The sequence below is a fragment of the Osmerus eperlanus genome, chromosome 21, assembly GCF_963692335.1.
Source record: "Osmerus eperlanus chromosome 21, fOsmEpe2.1, whole genome shotgun sequence".
Lineage (NCBI taxonomy): Eukaryota > Metazoa > Chordata > Actinopteri > Osmeriformes > Osmeridae > Osmerus > Osmerus eperlanus.
In genome coordinates, this window is record NC_085038.1 from 6,663,723 (window position 1) to 6,683,962 (window position 20,240).

Below are 20,240 nucleotides of genomic sequence, written 5' to 3' on the forward strand. Positions count from 1 at the left end.
TATAAATTTAAGACCTACACGATGCATTACCAAAAAAATATTCAAATCAAAGAAATTCTGAAAAAAAATATTATTTCAATGAATTCAACAGAACAAGGACAGTCATATGAACAAATGCTTTATTTTTGAAAGATGTCATTTATTTGTTATTTTTTGGTTTGTATTAAATAATGAAACAGGACAGTGAATCCAAGTCACTGGACCCACAGTTTACAAAAATACCTTACATTTTACAATCTACTAAAGTAAGTTAGTTCTGCATTCACATACTGCACTAAGACAAAAAGAAAAAGTATGACACACTAAAACAAGCAGTTTTTCAACAACACAACATTTTTTGCTTGGCTTTTATCATCCCTGATATGTACCAAAATATACATCTATGCTTTGGATCCCAGTGTTTGGTTCTGCATCTAAGACAGGCATTCTGCAGGTAGGTAGGGAGGATAGAGGGAAATGAAACTAAGGGAGTAGGAGTCATCTTTGGTTAAGTGAACATTACATTTTTCCTTGCCATTACTTTGGAATAGAGCTTCCAGGATCCCATATGCTCTCTACTTTATGAATAAATGACAAAACACAAATCCAAATAGTACGTTTGAATACCGGTCGACAGTGAATAACAGTAAAGGACAGGGTTTGTGTGTGTGCGCTAGAGCACTATGACCTTACAAGTCTTTGGTTTCTTTAGAAAGAGAGGTATTGTAGGGGGCAGCATTCAGAAACACAAACATTATTTACATTCAGATCACCTGCAACTCTGGTTGGAAAAGAAAAGAGGTCTATGCAGGGGCAATGGTCTCTCTTCAAATATTTAGCATATTGACCTATCATACAAACATGCATTCATGTATGCGTACACAGATCATGCTGCCCCCTGGAGTTCAATAGGGTTCAACAGTTATAAAGTGAGTAGAAAAAATAGGCCCCCAGCATCTGTTGTTTCCATAGTACATTGTAAACTGCAAAAATACATCACTTGATACGGTTATACAACACACACTTAGTTAATTTGTAGGAATAAATGAGCCTAAGTGTTTACAAACATGAATTATAACCTGAAAATAACAGTACAGTCTATCGCTACATCTATTATCAACCATTAAGGCATTTAAAAGCTGGAAACAACTTAAACCAGTGATTTTCTCCCATGCTAACAAATGTATAAATAAAATGGTGAAAATGATTGCAAAAACATAAGTTGGTTTTGAAAAAAAGAAGTGAATAAAAAGTTGAACGTTAAATCGCACAAGGAAATCAGGAAACACTGAATTTCACTTGTGTTCAAATGATTAATTATTAATCCAAAATTAATAATAAAAAAAGATTAGTCAACACCCTGGGTTAACATATTTGGTCTAGAGATAAACTGTCTGAAATTCCTATTGAGTTGCTGCACTACATTCATTTGAACCCTTTACAAGATATAAAACTGAATTTATTGTATATATATTACTTGTGTGTATACATTACAAAAAAAGAACTAGGAGTAAAAAGGTACAAAACCCAAATAAGTGTCCCATAGGACATTCCCAACTATTCAACATAGGAAGACCCCAATCAAAAACTAAACTAAGCCAAGAAAAAAACAAACCCAATAGCAGGAACCCAGCTACAATACAGTAAATACTATATGCTTTGGTATGAAGGCAAGATATGAAAACAAAAATCTAAATATATTGAAATTAGTAGTAGTAGTTGTAGTAGTCGTACTTGCCATTGCAGTCATAAATGTCAAAATTTTTGGCCTTTCAATGTTTCTCCCGTTTTTTGGCTTTTGAGGTACTTAATAGTATCGTGATAGGTGTAACATAAGTAGGCAGTACTTTTCACCTAGACGTCACCCACATCTCAGACTACTGTAGGTAAAAAGGTCAAATCCAGGCTCCTTGTTTAGCAAAGATGCATAAGAGGAAACCTGTAAAACCAGTGATGCGAATTCACACTGTTTACTGCACACTTGTAAAGCTAAGGAGAAAGGGAGATCCAATCCCAGGGTATGAACCTCTATAAAGAGTCACTGTCCGATGTTTTTTGGTAACCCGTTTGACTCTCTTTGGAGGCAGGATATTAATGTAAATGACGAACATTTTAAGTCTTTGGAAAGTTTTCTCAAAGTATTATTGCATTCTTATTCCCACAGTCTGGAGAGGTCCATTGGATAATTACCTGTACTTATGCTAATCTAAGCTTGAATACATGCCATGTCTTAGACGAGTACTTTTTGGTTTATCTGGATAAGAGTTTTCAACATTTTGGTGTTTGTTTGTTCTGCTTTCATTTGCCTCTTAAGACAAGATGCAATCTTAGCCTCTGTACTATCCAGCCGGCTTGGTGGACATCACTGTGACTTCCTAACTGTTTTTAAAGCATTATAACCGAGAACATGACAGAGACTCCAGAGAAACACCCACACAACAAGCAGTGAACACAAGCCTCTGTCCTGTCTGCTACTCTAACAAAGCAAGCACACACGGTAAGAATACATGACCATATTTCAGATTCTATGAAATAACTGCAGGCCTATATAATCAGACTAACTGCAGGCCTATGTAATCTGTTTCAACAGGTCAAGAAACAATTTTCACAGCTAACACATCTAATCTCAGAAGGGACATGTTTCTAGAAAGTTAGTGTGATAATGTCATTCAAGACTTAGTAAGGTAAATCTTAATTCGCACATTTTTGGTTTCATAAGCAGTCCTTGTGATAAATAAAAACTCCCTGTCAAAAACAAAGAAGATAACAAATAATTTCCAATAAACTCCCCCCCCCCCCACAACATGACTTTTTGGTAATAGCAAAATAATAAAGAAAAAAAAAATCAGTAAGTAGGTGGGAGGGACCGTGGCCTTGAGTTCATTGGGCCTTGGAGGCGGTAGTGATGGTGTTGACAGGTGCTGTTACGGTGCTGATAGTCCCATTGGCCGAGACCTGCAGGTTCAGAGCTCCGCCTCCCCCTGTGGGCAGTAGACTGACAGGGCTGCCAGCAAAAAGGGAAAGGCTCTGGGGGTTGAGGAACAGGGGTGTGGTCATCAAGTTGGGGGTGGAGCCAGTACTGGTATTGGCAAATAGCAAGTTCCCATTCCCGTCCATGGACGTGATGGGAGGGAGAGCTCCGTTAGACGCCAGAGCTGTAGAGGGAGAGAGATAATTGGGAAGGAAACGATCTTTTAACTTGTGATATCTACAGTAGCCTATCACCAAGTCCTGTTTGTAAAGGAGCTGAGTGCCAAGAAGGCAAAATGGCATGTGTGAGATCATTGTGATAGGTGTGACATAGGGTTGTACTTGCCACTCCACAAACCTTGGATGGTGGCCAGTGCTGAACCTAGTCCTCCATTGGACAGGTTCAGGAAGGCCCCTCTGAGAGAAGAGATGGAGCCTTCATTAGATTAAAAACGTAACTGACTACAATGACACAACCAATATAAACACTCTCATTCAGGTGACTGTGGGTAGCTATGCATGTGAGGGCATGTGTGTGTACATTTGGTTTTAAATTACATTTTTAACTGTGCATATGTGTGTGTGCGTGTCTGCCTCACCCTGTGGTAAACTGAGATGGAGGCATTATCCCAGCTGCTACCGCTGCCATTGCAGCCAGACCGCCGTTGCCCTGGAAACCTGCAGCTATGGAGGGTGCCTGCGTGGTCATGACAACGGCAGGCTGTGACATCGCCATCGTGGAGACAGGGGTGATGGCCCCGGTGGTCATGGTGGAAGGGGCACTGGAAATGACTGGTGTCAGAACAGAGGTGGCTCCGCCGATCATCCCAGGGCCTGGAACACAGGACACACTTATACTCAAGCAAGGAACGAGGCAGAGGTCAGAGTTCACGATGTAAACAACTCCACACATTTAACACCATGATAGGCACGGACATCTTAAGCACACACACAGACACACTACCTGTGAGTCTGGGGCTGGTGGAGTTTGCCACAGTGGTTTGAGCTACGTTGGTGACCAGGCTGCCATTGCTGCTCACCTGAGGACCGAGACAGAAAGTTATTGTGACGGAGGGTCAAATCACAGAGGTGGGGAGGGGGGGCAGGGTTAAGACATGAACCGCATGTAATTCAGCGTAAGGGAGCGTACCATGGTTTTGGTGGAGGAGTAGAGGGCCTTGTTAGCGCTGCTGCTGGGGGGATTGATCCTCTTCTCCTTCTGTCTGCGGTTGCAGAACCAGACGCGGACCACTTCCTTCTCCATGTTGAGCTGGTCCGCGATCTGGGTGACCTCCTCGGAGCTGGGCTTCTGGTTTTGCTACATGGGGGGGGCAGAACGACACACACATGAGTATGGCCTTGACCGAAGCTTCAACCTCGTTGTCTTGGAGCACTTGACTTGGAGGGTAGAGGTTGTACTTGGGTGTGGTTTAGCGCGTTACCTCCATGAAGCTCTTCTCCAGGGCGATGCGGATGTTGGTGTCGATGCTGGTTCTCTTCTTGCGTCGGCGGTTGAGCAGCTCCAGGGCCAGGCTGGGGGAGGACTGGGAGGTCAGGGGGCTGGAGCTGGTCTCGGTATTCACGTGCTCTACATGGAGGGAGGGGTGGGGTCACATTACTGGGTTAGAGAGAGTTTCTACAAATGGGTCCACTCCAGTAGATACTACAGATCTGGTCCAAACACACCAAGAATGGAAGAGAACACAAACCATGGCTAGTGATAAGCAACAGTTCTAGATGTGTGAGAGTTCTAGGTGGTGACAGTTCTAGATGGTGGCAGTTCTTGGTGGTAACAGTTCTAGGTGTTAACAGTTCTAGTTGGTAACAGTTTAGGTGGTAACAGTTCTAGGCGGTAACAGTTCTAGGCGGTAACAGTTCTAGGCGGTAACAGTTTAGGTGGTAACAGTTCTAGGTGGTAACAGTTCTAGGTGGTAACAGTTCTAGGTGGTAACAGTTCTAGGTGGTAACAGTTCTAGGTGGTAACAGGTCTAGGTGGTAACAGTTCTAGGTGGTAACAGTTCTAGGTGGTAACAGTTCTAGGTGGTAGCAGTTCTAGGTGGTAACAGTTCTAGGTGGTAACAGTTCTAGGTGGTAACAGTTCTAGGTGGTAACACACAGCATGCAGTAGGGCAGGACCAACCTGCATCGTTCAGCCACTTCTCCAGCAGTGGCTTGAGCTTGCACATGTTCTTGAAGCTCAGGTTGAGGGCCTCGAAGCGAGAGATGGTGGTCTGGCTGAAGTCATTCCCATACAGCTTCCCCATGGCCAGACCCACATCACCCTGTTGGACAGGAATGTGAGGGTTAGAACCACTCTTCAGCTCTACTAATCACTGTAAATCGCTGGCACAGAAATTTGTCATAAGATTACAATCATCTCATTAAAATGTGTGTGCTGACAAGTAGAAGCCAGCCAGCAGTCAGGATTTTGAAATGAAAGATTTTTCACTCACAATCAACTAAACTGGTCCAAAAAATATTACGTACATAAATAAACTAAAAACCCACCTGAGTGAAGCCCAGTTTGATCCTCCTCTGTTTGAAGGCCTTGGCGAACAGCTCCAGCTCTTCCAGCTCGTTGACATCATCCATGTAGGTTGTTTCCTCGCGCTTGCTGACTGGGCCCTGCATCTGGGAGGGGGTGGCGGCTATAGTCCTGGTGGGCGTGGCAGCGATGGTCCGTGTGGGCGTGGAAGGCTGAGGTTGAAAGACAGTAATGATTAGCATACGTCTTTAAACGTATTAAAGCATACTGCATAATGCACTGCAACCTACACAGCAAAGTGTGTGTCTGTGTGTGTCGGTGCCCCCTACACAGACCTGTGTGGTGAGGGTGATGTTTGTATTGGTGGGCAGGAGGTTGGCTTGGCTCTGAGGTAGCTGGGTGACAAGGTTCTGGGCTTGGAGGAAACCTGGAGACAGAGACAAACAAAGGTGGACCATTGCTTTCAATAAACTGCTTAACAGCTTTCATGTGTCTGTGTATATATATATACACTGTATGTGTGTGTGCTAGTAGTGCCACCTACTGGCTTGACCCTGTGCATTCTGGGAGATGATGTACTGGGTGGGCTGTAGCTGAGTAGTGATAGGGTGGCCTGGCTGCACCAACACAAACTGCTGTAGGCCCTGCTGCTGCAGCTGCTACAGGGGAAAAACACAGAGGTCAATACAGCGCCGTCAAGTCGATGAAGTATACAAGTGAAATACGGCCACAATGAAATGGTAAAAGAAACATGGCACAGAAGATCAAACAATGGCAGGGTTTCCCGCAGAAAATGTGTCAGTTGATGTGGTATTCCCCCGGTATGACGGGGTTTTCCGTCATACCGGGTGGGGGGGGGGATAGTTTGTGCGATAGACTAATGCGCTCTGCAGAGAAGGGAGACTGGCGTTTTGGAATGGAAGGGAGAAAACAGGACAGAGTAACTAGGCGGATATCGCTATTAAAAAATAAAAAAAACGTAGTTAAGGCGGCAGGCGTGTGTTGCTTAGGCAGCCGCCATAACTGAAAAGTGCTGCGGGAAACCCTGCATGGATAAACCTTGTCCTATAATGTATTTGAGATTCCCCCAGAGGAGCGCTGACTCTTACAGTCTACAGTGACGGTGTGTGAGTGTGTAGCCCTTACTGGAGCGAAATGCAGGGGTTGGGACAGGGGCAGCTGGGTAATAGGGGTGGCTGCCGAGGCAGAGATGGCTGCTCCTGTGGTGCCGTTCTGCTGGGAGGCTGAGTGCTGCTGCACGGCCGCTGCCAGGGCCTGCTGGAGGAACAGCTGCTGCTGCATTGGTGCCATGGTCAACTGGGGGAGGGGAGAGAGAGGAGAATTCAAATGAAGCAGAAAGTTTCAGCAAGGTTTTCTACACCACTTCAGTGGCATAGATAAAAGATTTTCCGGACCTCGTTAAGTCTACTGCTGCAACCTACTGTGGAATCAAGGCAATGCGGAGGAAGTAACTGTATGAATAATAAACTCTTAGTTATGCTGTGCATGACATGTATATTAATTCTCAATTCATTTGCATAAAGGCCCACCCCCTGTTTTGGGGCCTTATTAGCATACTGTGGAGATTGCTCCCTCAGCTTTTTGTCTCTGGGAGATAAGGGGTGGTGCCAAGGCGTGCTGGCCGCTGCTTTTCAAACTGGCAACAAGTGCCGGGTGCCAAGGCAAAAGGGCAGTTGCCATGGCAATGCTGGGGCACCCATGAATCCTCTTAAACAGCACTGCTGGTGGCGTGCATTCGGCAATAGATCTAAACTAGTATGAAGCCTCTAACAAATGCAACACAAACAACATGAAGGAATGAAAAAGACTCTCCATGCTCTGTACATTTGTCTTAATCTTACTCACAATTCAGGCATTATGTGTGCAAATGTGCATCGGTGTCTGTAACCATCTACAAGTTGTATTCAATGTGCAGGTATTGGATGGCAGGGATCTTTGTTACCTGCTGAAGCAGAGCCTGTGACTGTGCATTAGTTAGGCTGGTTGTCATCTGCATCGCTTGCTTCTGAGATTCCAGTCCATTTGTTTGGACATCTAGAATTATACAGTGGAAAAAACGAGATATTAGTATAATATCGAAACTTTAAAAAAGGAATAAACTGTGTATATAGACATTTTCCATCAATAATTGAACATGATGAATTAACAAGAATTACTTCAAATACCCCTTTAAAAAACCCTTTTAAAATACGCGTATGGTTATGTGTCCTGCCAGGATGGGAAAATAACGTGCTGTGATAAAAAATGTATTAATAAAAAAAGAAAGTATTAACCCTGGTGTTAAATGAAGGATCTCAGATATCAGTCAGATAAATGCAGGTCAACTCACCTTTGGCTACTTCCCCATTCTCCATTGTGCTACTATTTGATGCAGAAAGATTGTTAAAGGAGTCTGCCGTTAAAAGAAAGAAAAGGCATATGATTAAAATATGGATTCACCAGTGGAGTAACCAGCTCAGCAACAGTGCTCTTTACTCTTCTAACCACCAGCTACACGGGCATGTTCACCTTCAGTAGACAATTACTACATACCTTTTCCCCCCCAGTCTCTTCTATACTGGCCCTCTCTCCTTTCTCTTAAATGACCAGCTAGTATCTTCACGTGCGTTCCTCTCACTGTCACAAGCACAGTGTGGTAAACTGTCTCTCTACTCCCTTTTTTCTTCCCTTCGTACACCCCACTGCCCCCCCCCCTCGCTTTCTTTTTCTGGTACAGACCAGAAACAAAGAATGCAGCTGGTTGCTTCTGTAACGAAGCTTAATCAGTATTCAGCTGATTAGAGCTGTATGCAAATGTCGCCCCCAGTTTCTCGTTAGGCAGAGGCGCAGGGCTTTGAAGTCCTGCGAGCAATTCATTTCACACAGAGCTCGAAAAGCTTTCTGCATAATTCAACAATCTCTATGCATATTTATCAGGTCATTTGCATATTAATTGGACAGCCCCCCCCCCCCCCCCACACACACACACACACAAAAAAGCAAGTGTGTCCAATAAAGTCAATTTCTAACTCAGTTACACACACACCCCCTATCAGCCATCGGGGGAGAGGGGGGGGGGTCTATGCAAGTTATTTTTCTATTACAGAAAAAGTAGTAGCACCAAATGTAGGGATATCTGGTTGACAAATGTTAAAGCACCTCTTATCAAAATGATAAAAGCACAGACCATAACTCACTGCACACACATATTGACAGAGTAAGATATAGGTCTACTGGCTAACGTTAAGAGGTTTGGTTATTTACAGTCACAATGTAGCCTATGCAAAGAGCGGCAGTGGCTTACAAAAACGTTAGGATAACCACAAAAGCAGATATGACTGAAGAACATTAGTTGTCTAAAGCTTTGTGTTGAGTAAAGTCTAAGAAAACTTTTAAGTGAATAAAAAAAAACATGGTCCTATTTACATTTAGATGCTAGCAGGGCACCCCTTTATAAACTATATTAACACATAATGCATTATGCAAATATTTCAATTAGACTAATAACCTTGAATAATACCTTTGCAATTAATTAGGCTATGCTTGCATTACTGAAAGGCCCACTGCATAATGCAAAATAGATAAGGGAAAAACACAAAGAGACAGTCAAGGGAAAAATATGTTGTGCATTCAAATTACATTTAAATTGAAGCATGCAAAATTATTTGTAACTATCTATCCCAACTGAGACTAGAGAAAAACACCATTGGAACAACATTTACAGGCAATTGTAACCAGTCCGGTTCACCAAACATAATACACAAATTTGGATTAAAAGTTACATTCAGGAATAAGTCAAACATTCAGCTATCATGTGTAACAGGGTTCATATCGGTCATTCATTCCCCTTGCCTGATTATTATTTGATCAATGTGGTGAATAAATAAGTGTGTGCTGGCAGCTTCCCTTTATTTTCAAGAGTCATTTTACAGGCACAGACGTTGGTTTGTTGGTGTAGCTTGCTGACTTGGGACAGTGTGACATAACACTGTCGCAGTCTGTGAGCACTTACTAAAGCATTCCAGTTTCAAAGCACTGGTCATTAAATTATGTATTATTGTAAATGCATGAAGGAAGATGTTGGAGTATCATTTTGTTGATAATGTATTCAGGAATCCTCTAATTGCTTTACTGATTTCTTGCTCCAAAATTCAAGGAATTCTTAGAGGTGGAAATATTCAGTAATTTGGGGGAAGGGGAATAAAGAGGGAATTTGGAGGGAATTAACCAAATTTGAAATTAATTAGGGTTCGAATTAGGATAGTATTATTTTGATTAATAAATATTTAGTTTATGTATTATTTTATCATTTGCTTGTTATTTTAGTATGTTTACCCTTAACATAATACACATATTCACCCCAGTAATATCATCGAAACTTACCATAATTATTGTGCTCACTGGGTGGAATGTTGAATATGTGGACTCAGATATGATAAAAAACTGTGTACAGTACATGTGATGCAAGAATGATCTGCTCATGTGATGGAACTATGGACAAGGTATGCAATGAATTGCAGTAGCCTATTACTGAATTAATACTTGAGTTGTGTGTTTTCACCAAAACTTGCCACATAATCTCCACTCTAAAAATTATTTAACATAACTTTGACTGATTTTATTTACGCAACTCAACGAAATTGTTAGGCTACGACATGCAGGACCAATCCCTAGTTCAATGACCATTTAAAGACATGTAAATTGGGCACCACCTTGCAAATACACAGAGGCAACATTATCACACTTGGGTGATGAATATATTCGACATACCGCAAGCAATGGCAGAAATACTAGAAGAAAGTTATATTCCTACATTATTTTCATAACTTTCTGCACAGTTGGATCGAGGCAGGAAAAACTAGGACCGAACTCATCTTTAAAATGTCTGAATTGTTGAAAGAAGAGCTAGCGGTAGAGAGATCATGTAAAAAAAGAATTCACTAACCACTGGGTGCTACTTGATCGCCAACAGTACTTCGTTTGGCAAGACCAGACCTGACCACGTTGAATCACTCAAACATTTGGACAATCTGGTGGCCTGACCGAGCCATTGGACTAAACTACACCGGGAAAATATGACTCTTCTTTCCCAATAGTCCCAGTATTCTGATAAAAAAATTATTTGTGGAACAGAAATAGTGATTGCAATGACCACTATGTAGCACTGCAGCAACGAATGGCGAAAGACAATGTAATTATCGCCTCGATTTGGCTAGCTACCGAGAGTCCCTAGCCTATGATTGCATAGCATGCTCTAGCGCCTTGGTTAATTTTACATCCAGTAATATACTACATGCACCAAGCAAAACATATGTGTAGTTGTGGGCGTGTTTTGCAAACTCATTAGCTTGCGAGCTAACAAGGTAAATGTATTTATAATAGCCGCCTGGGGTTAACTTACAGTACCATCAAACCATCGATGGACTAACTAGCTAACTAGCGAGCTAGCTAACGAACTGCCCCATAAAAAAGCAAACAATACTAAAATGTTAGCTAGACCCTGGTGATAGCTCTACCGCCCTGACTCTCACAATACAAGCTTGTTAGCAAGTTGACAACTATTTGCGCACACATAACTAATTATGGATACAATATGGTAAGTTATTTTTGATTATACATGAATATGCAACGCGTCCCCTTTCCACACAAAGGAAGGCTAACCAGAAATGGCTTTTGAGCTGGCTAGCCTGCTAGCCCGTCTGTTTTCCGATCTGACGACAGCCCTCAAAACCGTAGAATAACAGTAAAACTGTGGTGGTTTTCGTAAGCTAGCTAATATTTACAGCAAGTGCATTTGCAGGCTAGTATCTAAGCCGTGTAGTGACAATATCAACATGAATGGATTAAAATAGTCTGCAAATGAATATGTAAAATTTACCTGGTGCTGCACTCTGATTCACTACTCCCCCGTCAGCCATATTGAATATTTAAAACAAATGCATTCCCCCTAGACCCATTATGTAATGTCTACGACTTTGCATTAGAGGGAGCTCGTGAGCAAAATCCATCCTCTAATATTGTGGGTTGGGTAGCTACGTCATTTGCGTGAGTCTTTCGCGCATGGTCGACCGGCTGTCCACCCACAACCTAACCGGTTGCTCCAACTGTGCCCCGACCACACAAGGACACTCACTGCGTCCATGAACGGCAGCATGGCTGCATCTTCAAATCGGGTTATGCTGGGGCCGTTAGTAGCTGCCATTGACCAGGGCACAAGCTCTACACGGTTTTTGGTAAGTCAAATCCGCAGAGACGGTCTCCAGCTAACGCAACTAGCATAGCTAGCTAGCCACGTCCTTTAAATAACCCTATTACTATATTTGCTTACTGTTAGCGTATTCGTGTGTTTGTCCCTTTACATATTATGTAGCTTTGTAACCAGTAGGCTACGTACTTGTCGTTCAAACAGTGAATAACTTTAACGTAGTAGGCTATGTTAAAAATACCGGCAGATTTGTTTGTTGATACAGTAGTGCCTCGCCTACACCACACGTGTATATAGTTCACTTAATTGGTAACATTATCATAAAATATTCCCAGTTGTCTATGCAGTAACTATCAAGGTAGCTTGCTATGTCTTAGTTTAATGAAAATGAAATGTATTTGTTAGCATCGTAATGCAGTAAGTTACTTCATCACCACCCAGAGGTCATAAGTCTCTTTCCTGAGCTGTAAAACGGTTTGATCAGCTTGTTAGTCTTCCAATCGTATTTTTTTAACATGAAAACCTATCCAAAACGCACAGGGACAGAACTATTGCATTAACCACCCATCAATGACCTATTCACCCCTTTGTACTTAAAGCTAAACCCCCTGTTAAGGATTTTCCCAGGGGCACTACTTTTCATGTTAAGAATCCACCTTAGCAGTGAGCTGAAGTGTGTCATCGGGTTTATGAAGAAAATGGTGTGCATCCACTCTCTCTTTCCTCCACTCTTTGTTGTAGGTGTTCAATGCCAAAACAGCAGAGCTTCTCAGCCACCACCAGGTTGAGATAAAACAGAGTTTCCCCAAAGAAGGGTACGTGTAAATAAGTGATATGATCATGTCTGGAATCCCAATTTAGTTTCCTTCCTGACGTGTATACTGTACCACTAACTCAGATAAAAATAAAAAACAACCACTAACTCTCAACCCCTTTCAGTTATTACCAGTTTTAACCGAATATCATTTTTTCTTTTCTTGTTAAGCTGGGTGGAACAAGATCCCAAAGATATACTCCAGTCTGTTTATGAGTGCATGGAGAGGACATGTGAAAAACTCACCCAGCTCAACATAGACATCTCCAATATCAAAGGTAATGTAGTGCACTATTTCTCTATCCTTCCTGTCTGTCTCCCCCTGTCTGCCTCAAGTGTTCAGAATTACAATGCTATTCAAAATGAAATCTTTCAGCAATCGGAGTGACTAACCAGAGAGAGACCACAATAGTTTGGGATAAGGAGACAGGCGAGCCACTTTACAATGCTATTGGTAAGTTATGATCATGCACATGCTACAGGATTGGATTCAATTGGATTAAAGATGCCTGTGTCTCCAAGGGAAATGCTTATTATTCAGTCCTAGGCTTACAGTGTCCTGGGACCTGACAGGTGGAGTTGTTACGATCCTCTTTTAAATCCACTGATGCCTTTACCATTAGAGTCCCCCCCCCCCCCCCCCCACATAGAGATGAATGCAACATCTTCACTGTTCTCTCCAGTGTGGCTAGATTTGCGGACGCAGTCAACAGTAGAGCGGCTCATCAACAAGACCCCTGGACGCAACAAGAACCACCTGAAGGTGAGGGGGATCGGGGGAGGGGTGGGCTCATATTTTGGTCCAGCTCTCTGAAGCGCTCTAACCCACTCTCAATCTTCTACGCTTCTATGCTTAATCTATCTGATCAGCACAAGACCGGCCTTCCCATCAGTACTTACTTCAGCGCTGTGAAGCTCCGCTGGCTGATGGATAACGTGGATGAGGTCCACAAGGCGATCCTGACACACCGAGCCATGTTCGGGACCATTGACTCCTGGCTCATCTGGGTGAGCTCTGGAAGCCAGTGTTCTGTATCAGTAACAATTTGCAGGTGGCAGGGAGGACAGAGGGGAGTAATGGTTGTCATCTGGTCAAATCAAATTTTTGATGGCATTAATGCTTTTGCTATAGAGCTATAACCTGACATTGGTAAAGTAATTCACTAAAGGGATGGATGGCTTTTGTCAGAGTTTTTGTCTGAGAGTCAAGAAAGGTTGCTAGACTAATTCTCACTTAAGATTTATTGTTAACAGAGAAACCATTTGAAACTGCCTCCAAACCTACATGGGATGTTTGTTTGGACAGTGTTGCTCAAGCTTCATAGATGTGAGCTCTGTGAAAAAAATGTATCATGCAAATAGTGTTCCATGTATCTGTGCTCCATATGCATATCAACACAGTTTTGTGTGATGGCCCTATTCCAGTGTCTGACAGGGGGGAAGAAAGGAGGTGTCCACTGCACCGATGTGACCAACGCCAGCAGGACTATGCTCTTCAACATCCACACCATGGAGTGGGACCCAGAGCTCTGCAAGTATGGGGAGATTTTAAGATGCATGCATACAGTCATGCAATTTAGAGATACATACAACTAATTCATTTTTCCGAAAGTGCATGTACTTCTATAGAATATGGACTTGAAGTGTCAAGTATTCACATACTGACATTAAATGTATTCAAATAAGTTTGGAATTTGACATTTTGGTATTATAATATATATCACGGCTGGACCTGTGCAATTTGTTGTCAACAGATATTTTGATATTCCAATGGAGATCCTGCCGAAAGTTAGGAGTTCCTCTGAAATCTACGGTTTAATGGTGAGCCTCCATTTTCAACCTCAAGTGTTGTTTTGTATTGTTGCAGAAACACGTTGTTGGCGTGCTTGACAAATGCTAGCAAAGACCCAAATCAGAACGATATTTGTTTATTTTCTTTTAGTCTTACTGTAGTTTCTAACTGTAGAGTGTGGTGGATGTTGCGTAATATCTAAATCAGTGGCTGACAGAGATGCCTAGGATATTATTTCAGAAGGTGAAAACAAACATGTAGGCTGACTGTTTAGCAGCCAATGTCTGCCGTATGTTGAATGTCTGTCTAAATCATTTAAAATAAGTTCAGTAATTCATGTTTTGTTATGTGTTTTGGAATCGCTGAAAGTTTTTTGTGGTGATGTCACAGCCGGCATTCTATTGTGTGCCCTGTTGTTCTTGTTTCACTTCTCCCACTGGTAGAAAATAAGTTCTAGCCTGGTAAGTGTACATTAGCACCATCATCCCTGTTGTTGTTCTTGCTGTGGTGGTTGTCACTTAATCTTGATCCTGCTTCTGACTGTTCTAAAATGGTGAAGCCATCAAACGGTGCATTTCCAAGCCTTTAGAGAACCTCTAAGGCTTGAATGAACAATTAGAAAACCACTTGGTTAAAAAGACACGTCTCTGGTCATAACAACAGTTGAGCTGTATTATTTTATTTATGTTTTATGATTATCAAGAAAATGCCCAATGGCGCTGAGGGTGTTGAGATTGGCGCCTGCAGGTCCATGTACTTGGGCTTCCCCTATATCATTTTTCAGATTGGAAATGTACTGGATGGGTGTGTTTCTACGTTTTATTTCTCCTCCTGTTGTGGCATGTCGCTCTGCTCTTGTCGAGCACGCATTCTAAAGCCCACAGCTTCCAAAGGTTCTACACTTCCTTCCTGTCTGACTGCCCAGCTTCCAGTTGGTGCTGTCATTGCAAGACAGCTTTCATGTGCTGTAAATCTCTTCACTCTTTGGGCCCATCTATATTGAGCCTAAACCATAGATCTCCAAAGGTTTTGACAAACAAAATCTGTTTAGTTAACGGTATTAATAAAGGGCCAGGATGAACTATTATGATCTTAATTGACATTTTTAGCGCCTTGATCCCTCAAGATGGGCAGGTGAAAGCGGAAAATGGCCTGACTGGTTCTTCGGAGTGAAGACATTTAATCTCTATGGCTGCTCTAACACCCCCACCCCACACCTCATCCTGCTCCCCCTTTCCTTCTTTAAGGGACCTCTTTCCTGTTCCATCTGACAGGGTTATTTTGAGGTTGGTTCGAATGTCTTGTTGTAAAAAGGGCTATACAAATACATTTTGATTTGATTTAAGAGGACACATTTGAGAGAATGCAAATCCACAATTACCATGGGCATATTTGGTGAAATGTTTGTGTGGTTTAGCTCAGTCTCAAAAGGTTAATTTGTATTCACTCAGCTGTTGGGTAATGGTGTATGCGTAAACAGTTGTGAGAAGCTGTCTCTGTTTGTTAAAGTATCTTTTTTTCTTTGGTAGACATCCGGCTCGCTCTCTGGTATTCCAATCTCAGGGGTAAGTATAATTATCTCGGTGATTGGTCATTGCATCATATGAGATTGTGCATGTATGAGCAGTTTATAGTGTGTATTACAACAGCCAACCAGTGCCTCTGTTTCAATAGTGTCTTGGGGACCAATCAGCTGCCCTTGTTGGACAAATGTGCTTTCAAGATGGACAGGCCAAAAACACGTAAGATGTGTGTGTGTTGCAGTGTGTGATATGTCTGTGTCACGATACTGTGTAATGACCATGAGTAATGGGACTTTCAGGTATGGGACTGGCTGTTTTCTGCTGAGAAACACTGGAGCCAAGGTACTTTAAAGTAGATTTCTTTTTACAACAAGAATACGTCTTTTAGTTTAAACAAAGGGATTTATTTACTCTTATTAAATTATTTAGCCTTCTGAGTTCTGAGCTTCTGATAGCCTTGACCGTTAGACACATCCCATAAGGAGTTGGTAGAGAGCCAGTGGGGCACCATGTAAACCTCCTCCTCTCTCTTGTTGCCTCACAGCCCGTCATGTCTGACCACGGCCTTCTGACCACCGTGGCTTACAAACTGGGCCGAGACAAACCCGCCTGCTATGCCTTAGAGGTAAACTTTATACTTTAAAGAAAACTATATTAATTTATCCTAGCTGACAAAGGAATACCAATGTCTTATTTACAATGACTGAGTAAACATATTTTTAGCTCTAACTTAACTTATGATTGGTTATTGCATGTATAATTTCATCAGCTCCTATTCCAATTGGATGTTTTTGATTTTCCCATTGGCCTGTGTCACCCCAGGGTTCAGTGGCCATTGCGGGAGCTGTAGTACGCTGGTTAAAGGACAACCTAGGCATCATTCAGACCTCCACTGAGCTGGGTAAGACAGACTTATCATCTCTTCAAACCTTTTAAATGCATGCGCAGAATTCTTTTACAGATTTTTGGGGGAATAATTGGAGTCATCATGAGCATTCCACTTGGACAGATCTAAGTGTTCTCTCTGTTCCTTAGAGAAGTTGGCTGCTTCTGTAGGGACGTCGTACGGGTGTTACTTTGTTCCTGCGTTCTCTGGCTTGTACGCCCCCTACTGGGAGCCCAGCGCACGAGGGTGAGAAACTGACTACAATAACCATGAGCGCTCCAGCCCTCCTGCTTCACTTCTGGAACCCTAAACACAAGATTACATTTGCTTTTCAATCAAAAGGGGGAAATATAGGGAAATAAATGTAGTCCTTTCTTTATGGAAATATTTCTAAAATTTTTGTTTCAGAATAATTTGCGGCCTGACTCAGTTCACTAACAAAAGTCACCTGGCCTTCGCTGCATTAGAAGCTGTGTGTTTCCAGACAAGAGAGGCAAGAGTCCCCCTCACAGACAATTAAAAACAACAAAAAAACTATATTTTCAGTCCCGGTTCTCAATAATGTTTTTCTTTACACTAGAGCCTCTGTCAAAGCGAATGTGATAAGAAATGTAATCCTAAAGGGGAGCTGACTTTCTGCCGTGTGTATTTGCCTGTTTGCTGGGGTACAGATTATGGATGCGATGAACCAGGACAGTGGGATCCCTTTGTCTCAGCTGCAGGTAGACGGGGGCATGACCTCCAACAGACTGCTAATGCAGCTGCAAGCAGATATACTCTGCGTACCTGTCGGTAAGACACACACATACAAACCCTTTTAGCCACCTACCCGTCAGAAAATCTGTCCCTAGCCAACTCAAATAAAATGAGACTGTTGGCATTACACCATTTTCAAGGAGGTTCATGGTAATAAAGGTCCCACTTGTGTCGTTCCAGTGAAGCCATCCATGCCGGAGACCACAGCTCTGGGGGCTGCCATGGCAGCGGGGTCAGCAGAAGGGGTCAGTGTGTGGAGCCTTAACCCAGAGGACCTCAGCGAGGTCACTTCCGAGAAGTTTGAGCCACAGATCAACCCGGAAGGTAAGGGTGTGACCGGCATTTTAAAATTATAAAAAAATGTGGGGGGGAAATGCATTTGAACTTGGCAACCTGGACAGATGGCTATGTATTCGGTATCTTTCATTATACGTTCTCTCTCTATGTTGGGTAGAGAGTGAATTTAGGTATGCTCGCTGGAAGAAAGCTGTGCAGAAATCCATGAACTGGGAGACCACAGAGCCCATCAGCAATGGAAACGGTATTACTCTGTGACTGGCAACATTTCACATTTAAGGCCAATTCTTTTAGTCAGTTCACCCCAGGAAGTGTTTAAGGGCAGTTGACTATTTGTAAAACTTAAACTCAATAGGCTTTCTCTTAATCATGATTAAATGAGCAGGGATCCCTGAAGTGGCTGCACCAATGTCTCTAGCTGTTACAGCCTGTGTGTTGTGTTCATTTGTTCTACTGTTTCTCTCTCTCTCCTGTCTGCTTGAATTGGACCTGGGTGTGGACCACTGGCAGGTGAAACTAGTATCTTCAGTAGTGCCCCACTGGGCTTTTACATACTGGGTAGCTTGTTTATGTTAATTGGAGCAAAATACATTGCAGGTTAGTGTACACTGGTGTGTTTTTGTATGTTGAGTGGATGAGATGCGTGGTTGAGAGAGATTACATGGAGTGTGGAGTGGTGGTTATGTAAAACCGTAATGCTGTGAGAGGATGATAATAGGTGTGATAAGACTTCATCCACACAGTAACATTGCATGGTTGAGTAATGTAATGCTAACCCTGACACCCCTCCCGCCATAGCCTACTTTTTATGTTTTTTTCCTGTTTGAGTGTGCGGTATCTAAAAGACCGCAGCCCCCGCTCTGCTTTCCCAGACAACTAACAAGACCTGTTCAGATACTTTCAAATTCAATTTTCACTAAAAGGGAGGGAGGGAAGTAAGAGGGCATATTAGACAATCTGCCACGGTCCAACAGCTTGCTGTCTGCTCCAAGTTACCTTTAGCTACAATATACAGTTAAAGCTTTTTAAAGTGAAGCAAAAACACTGAACTATCCAATGTTTTTTCATGTAAAACTCTGATAAGTCCCGTCTTTGTTTGTACCTCCTGTGACCTGCTAGACTGCTAGACCTAAGAAGCCACGTTGTAGTGAGAGGACAGAGAGAGAGGGGGACCTGTCCCCAGATCCTTCCTGTTTGCTTCCACCACCGGCCTCCACAGCTGTGGTGCTACACGACCACAGCCTACATGAACATTCCCAACTGAAAACCAGATGTCCTTAGAGCTTGGATGTCATTCTGGACATCCACTGGAATTAACTTGTAAAATGAGTGAATGAGTGAGTGAACAAGTCTTGGACGAGTGACATCCCCAGATCCTAATGCTTCCTGTGAGTGAATGGGACATGGTATGGTGTAGATTGTGATGTGTGCAATATATTTCCAGTGTTATGTTTTTGTGTGGCTTGTTTTGTAAAGCAGTTAAGAGCGTCATTCATGTTGACATGGTTCCATCCTCTGTACTTCCAATCGTGTGTGAGCCACAGCCTCTGTAGAAAGGGATCCTGTATCACATGTAGAATTGTCCTGCTTTGGTCATTACATACCTCCATCACTGTTGTGCATGAATTCATTGCAGTATCTTCTTGGAAATGTGATGTTAGGGACTGTCTCCACCAATGGCTGTTTGGGATTTTAGAGCACTTTATAGATGTTTGTCTGGTGTGCGGTGTAAAAAGACTGACCAAGCTCTATCTTTTGTAACACTGTTTTGAAGGGAAAATTAATAGATTTATAGACCTTTATTTGCTGTGCTGCTTTTTGAGGCCAGAGTGAGATGTGAAAATCTTGGGGAAATGGTATACACTGCTTGTGTAAGTTGTTTTGTGAATGTAAGCATGCTGTTGGACACCCATGACTTTTACTTCCTAGAACTTGATTTGTGTCCTCCAACCCACCTTTCACACACTGTAAGACTTACACACTTTCTGTATTTACACACGTTTACATTTTGTTCATTTGTCAAATCTAGCCATGTACAAATCGTGCATATAGAAAGTACCACAGATTAGTCAAGGATCAGAAGTGCAGTTCTATAGCCTATTTTGGTGGTTGACCCAAAACGGCTTGTATTTTGACCAGGCACAGCTCAATAATACAATTTCAACCACAACATTACACAGTACAGAACAACAAAAAACAGCATCATATAACAAAAGGAAAAATTAGTTTCTCAGTACCACAATAAGTAATGTACAGCTTAATGCAGCAAATGTCTGTTGATATCACATAGAAAATTGTAGTCTACTTGCAAATGAATTAGATGCAGAATTTGTCTAAAGGCATTTACAATCTGACCTGACCACTGTTGCTTGCGAATACTGTATTGGTACACTTGAAAAGTCAACTTGCTATTAAAAAGTAATCGTTATTTATTTAAACAGAAAGATATATTTAAATTAGTTAACCTCATACTCTTGTTAACCATGACACTTCCAAGTCCAATCACAAAACCAATCGCCTACTTTAAATATAT

General features: G+C 42.3%; 2 protein-coding genes across 7 annotated transcripts; one reads left to right on the top strand and one right to left on the bottom strand.

Moving 5' to 3' along the window:
• Positions 1 to 106: 106 nt before the first annotated feature.
• On the bottom strand, positions 107 to 11,398 carry LOC134007784 (POU domain, class 2, transcription factor 1-like). 3 transcript variants are annotated; one of them, XM_062447454.1, is made up of 14 exons: positions 11,313 to 11,398; positions 7,785 to 7,847; positions 7,398 to 7,489; positions 6,581 to 6,751; positions 5,979 to 6,090; positions 5,770 to 5,861; positions 5,458 to 5,646; positions 5,090 to 5,231; positions 4,392 to 4,537; positions 4,100 to 4,267; positions 3,914 to 3,989; positions 3,549 to 3,783; positions 3,296 to 3,366; positions 107 to 3,134 (listed from the first exon to the last, which is right to left on the bottom strand). In XM_062447454.1, the coding sequence occupies exons 1-14, from the start codon at positions 11,350 to 11,352 to the stop codon at positions 2,860 to 2,862; spliced, it is 1,872 nt and encodes a 623-aa protein (XP_062303438.1). In that variant the 5' UTR covers positions 11,353 to 11,398; the 3' UTR covers positions 107 to 2,859. The 3 variants fall into 3 exon arrangements, with proteins under 3 accessions (XP_062303438.1, XP_062303440.1, XP_062303437.1); XM_062447456.1 differs by having other exon boundaries at positions 3,308 to 3,366; positions 5,979 to 6,093; XM_062447453.1 differs by having other exon boundaries at positions 5,979 to 6,093.
• Positions 10,861 to 19,645, top strand: gk (glycerol kinase). 4 transcript variants are annotated; one of them, XM_062447460.1, is made up of 21 exons: positions 10,861 to 11,030; positions 12,381 to 12,454; positions 12,625 to 12,731; positions 12,830 to 12,907; positions 13,137 to 13,216; positions 13,324 to 13,461; positions 13,879 to 13,988; positions 14,208 to 14,274; positions 14,689 to 14,706; positions 15,775 to 15,810; positions 15,920 to 15,987; positions 16,068 to 16,110; positions 16,313 to 16,393; positions 16,591 to 16,669; positions 16,804 to 16,900; positions 17,063 to 17,147; positions 17,326 to 17,446; positions 17,591 to 17,734; positions 17,865 to 17,951; positions 18,218 to 18,304; positions 18,827 to 19,645. In XM_062447460.1, exons 1-21 carry the CDS (start codon positions 11,028 to 11,030, stop codon positions 18,832 to 18,834), a joined length of 1,611 nt encoding a protein of 536 aa, XP_062303444.1. In that variant the 5' UTR covers positions 10,861 to 11,027; the 3' UTR covers positions 18,835 to 19,645. The 4 variants fall into 4 exon arrangements, with proteins under 4 accessions (XP_062303444.1, XP_062303443.1, XP_062303442.1 ...); XM_062447457.1 differs by lacking the exon at positions 10,861 to 11,030 and adding an exon at positions 11,471 to 11,667; XM_062447459.1 differs by lacking the exons at positions 10,861 to 11,030; positions 18,218 to 18,304 and adding an exon at positions 11,470 to 11,667.
• The last annotated feature ends 595 nt before the right edge of the window (positions 19,646 to 20,240 follow it).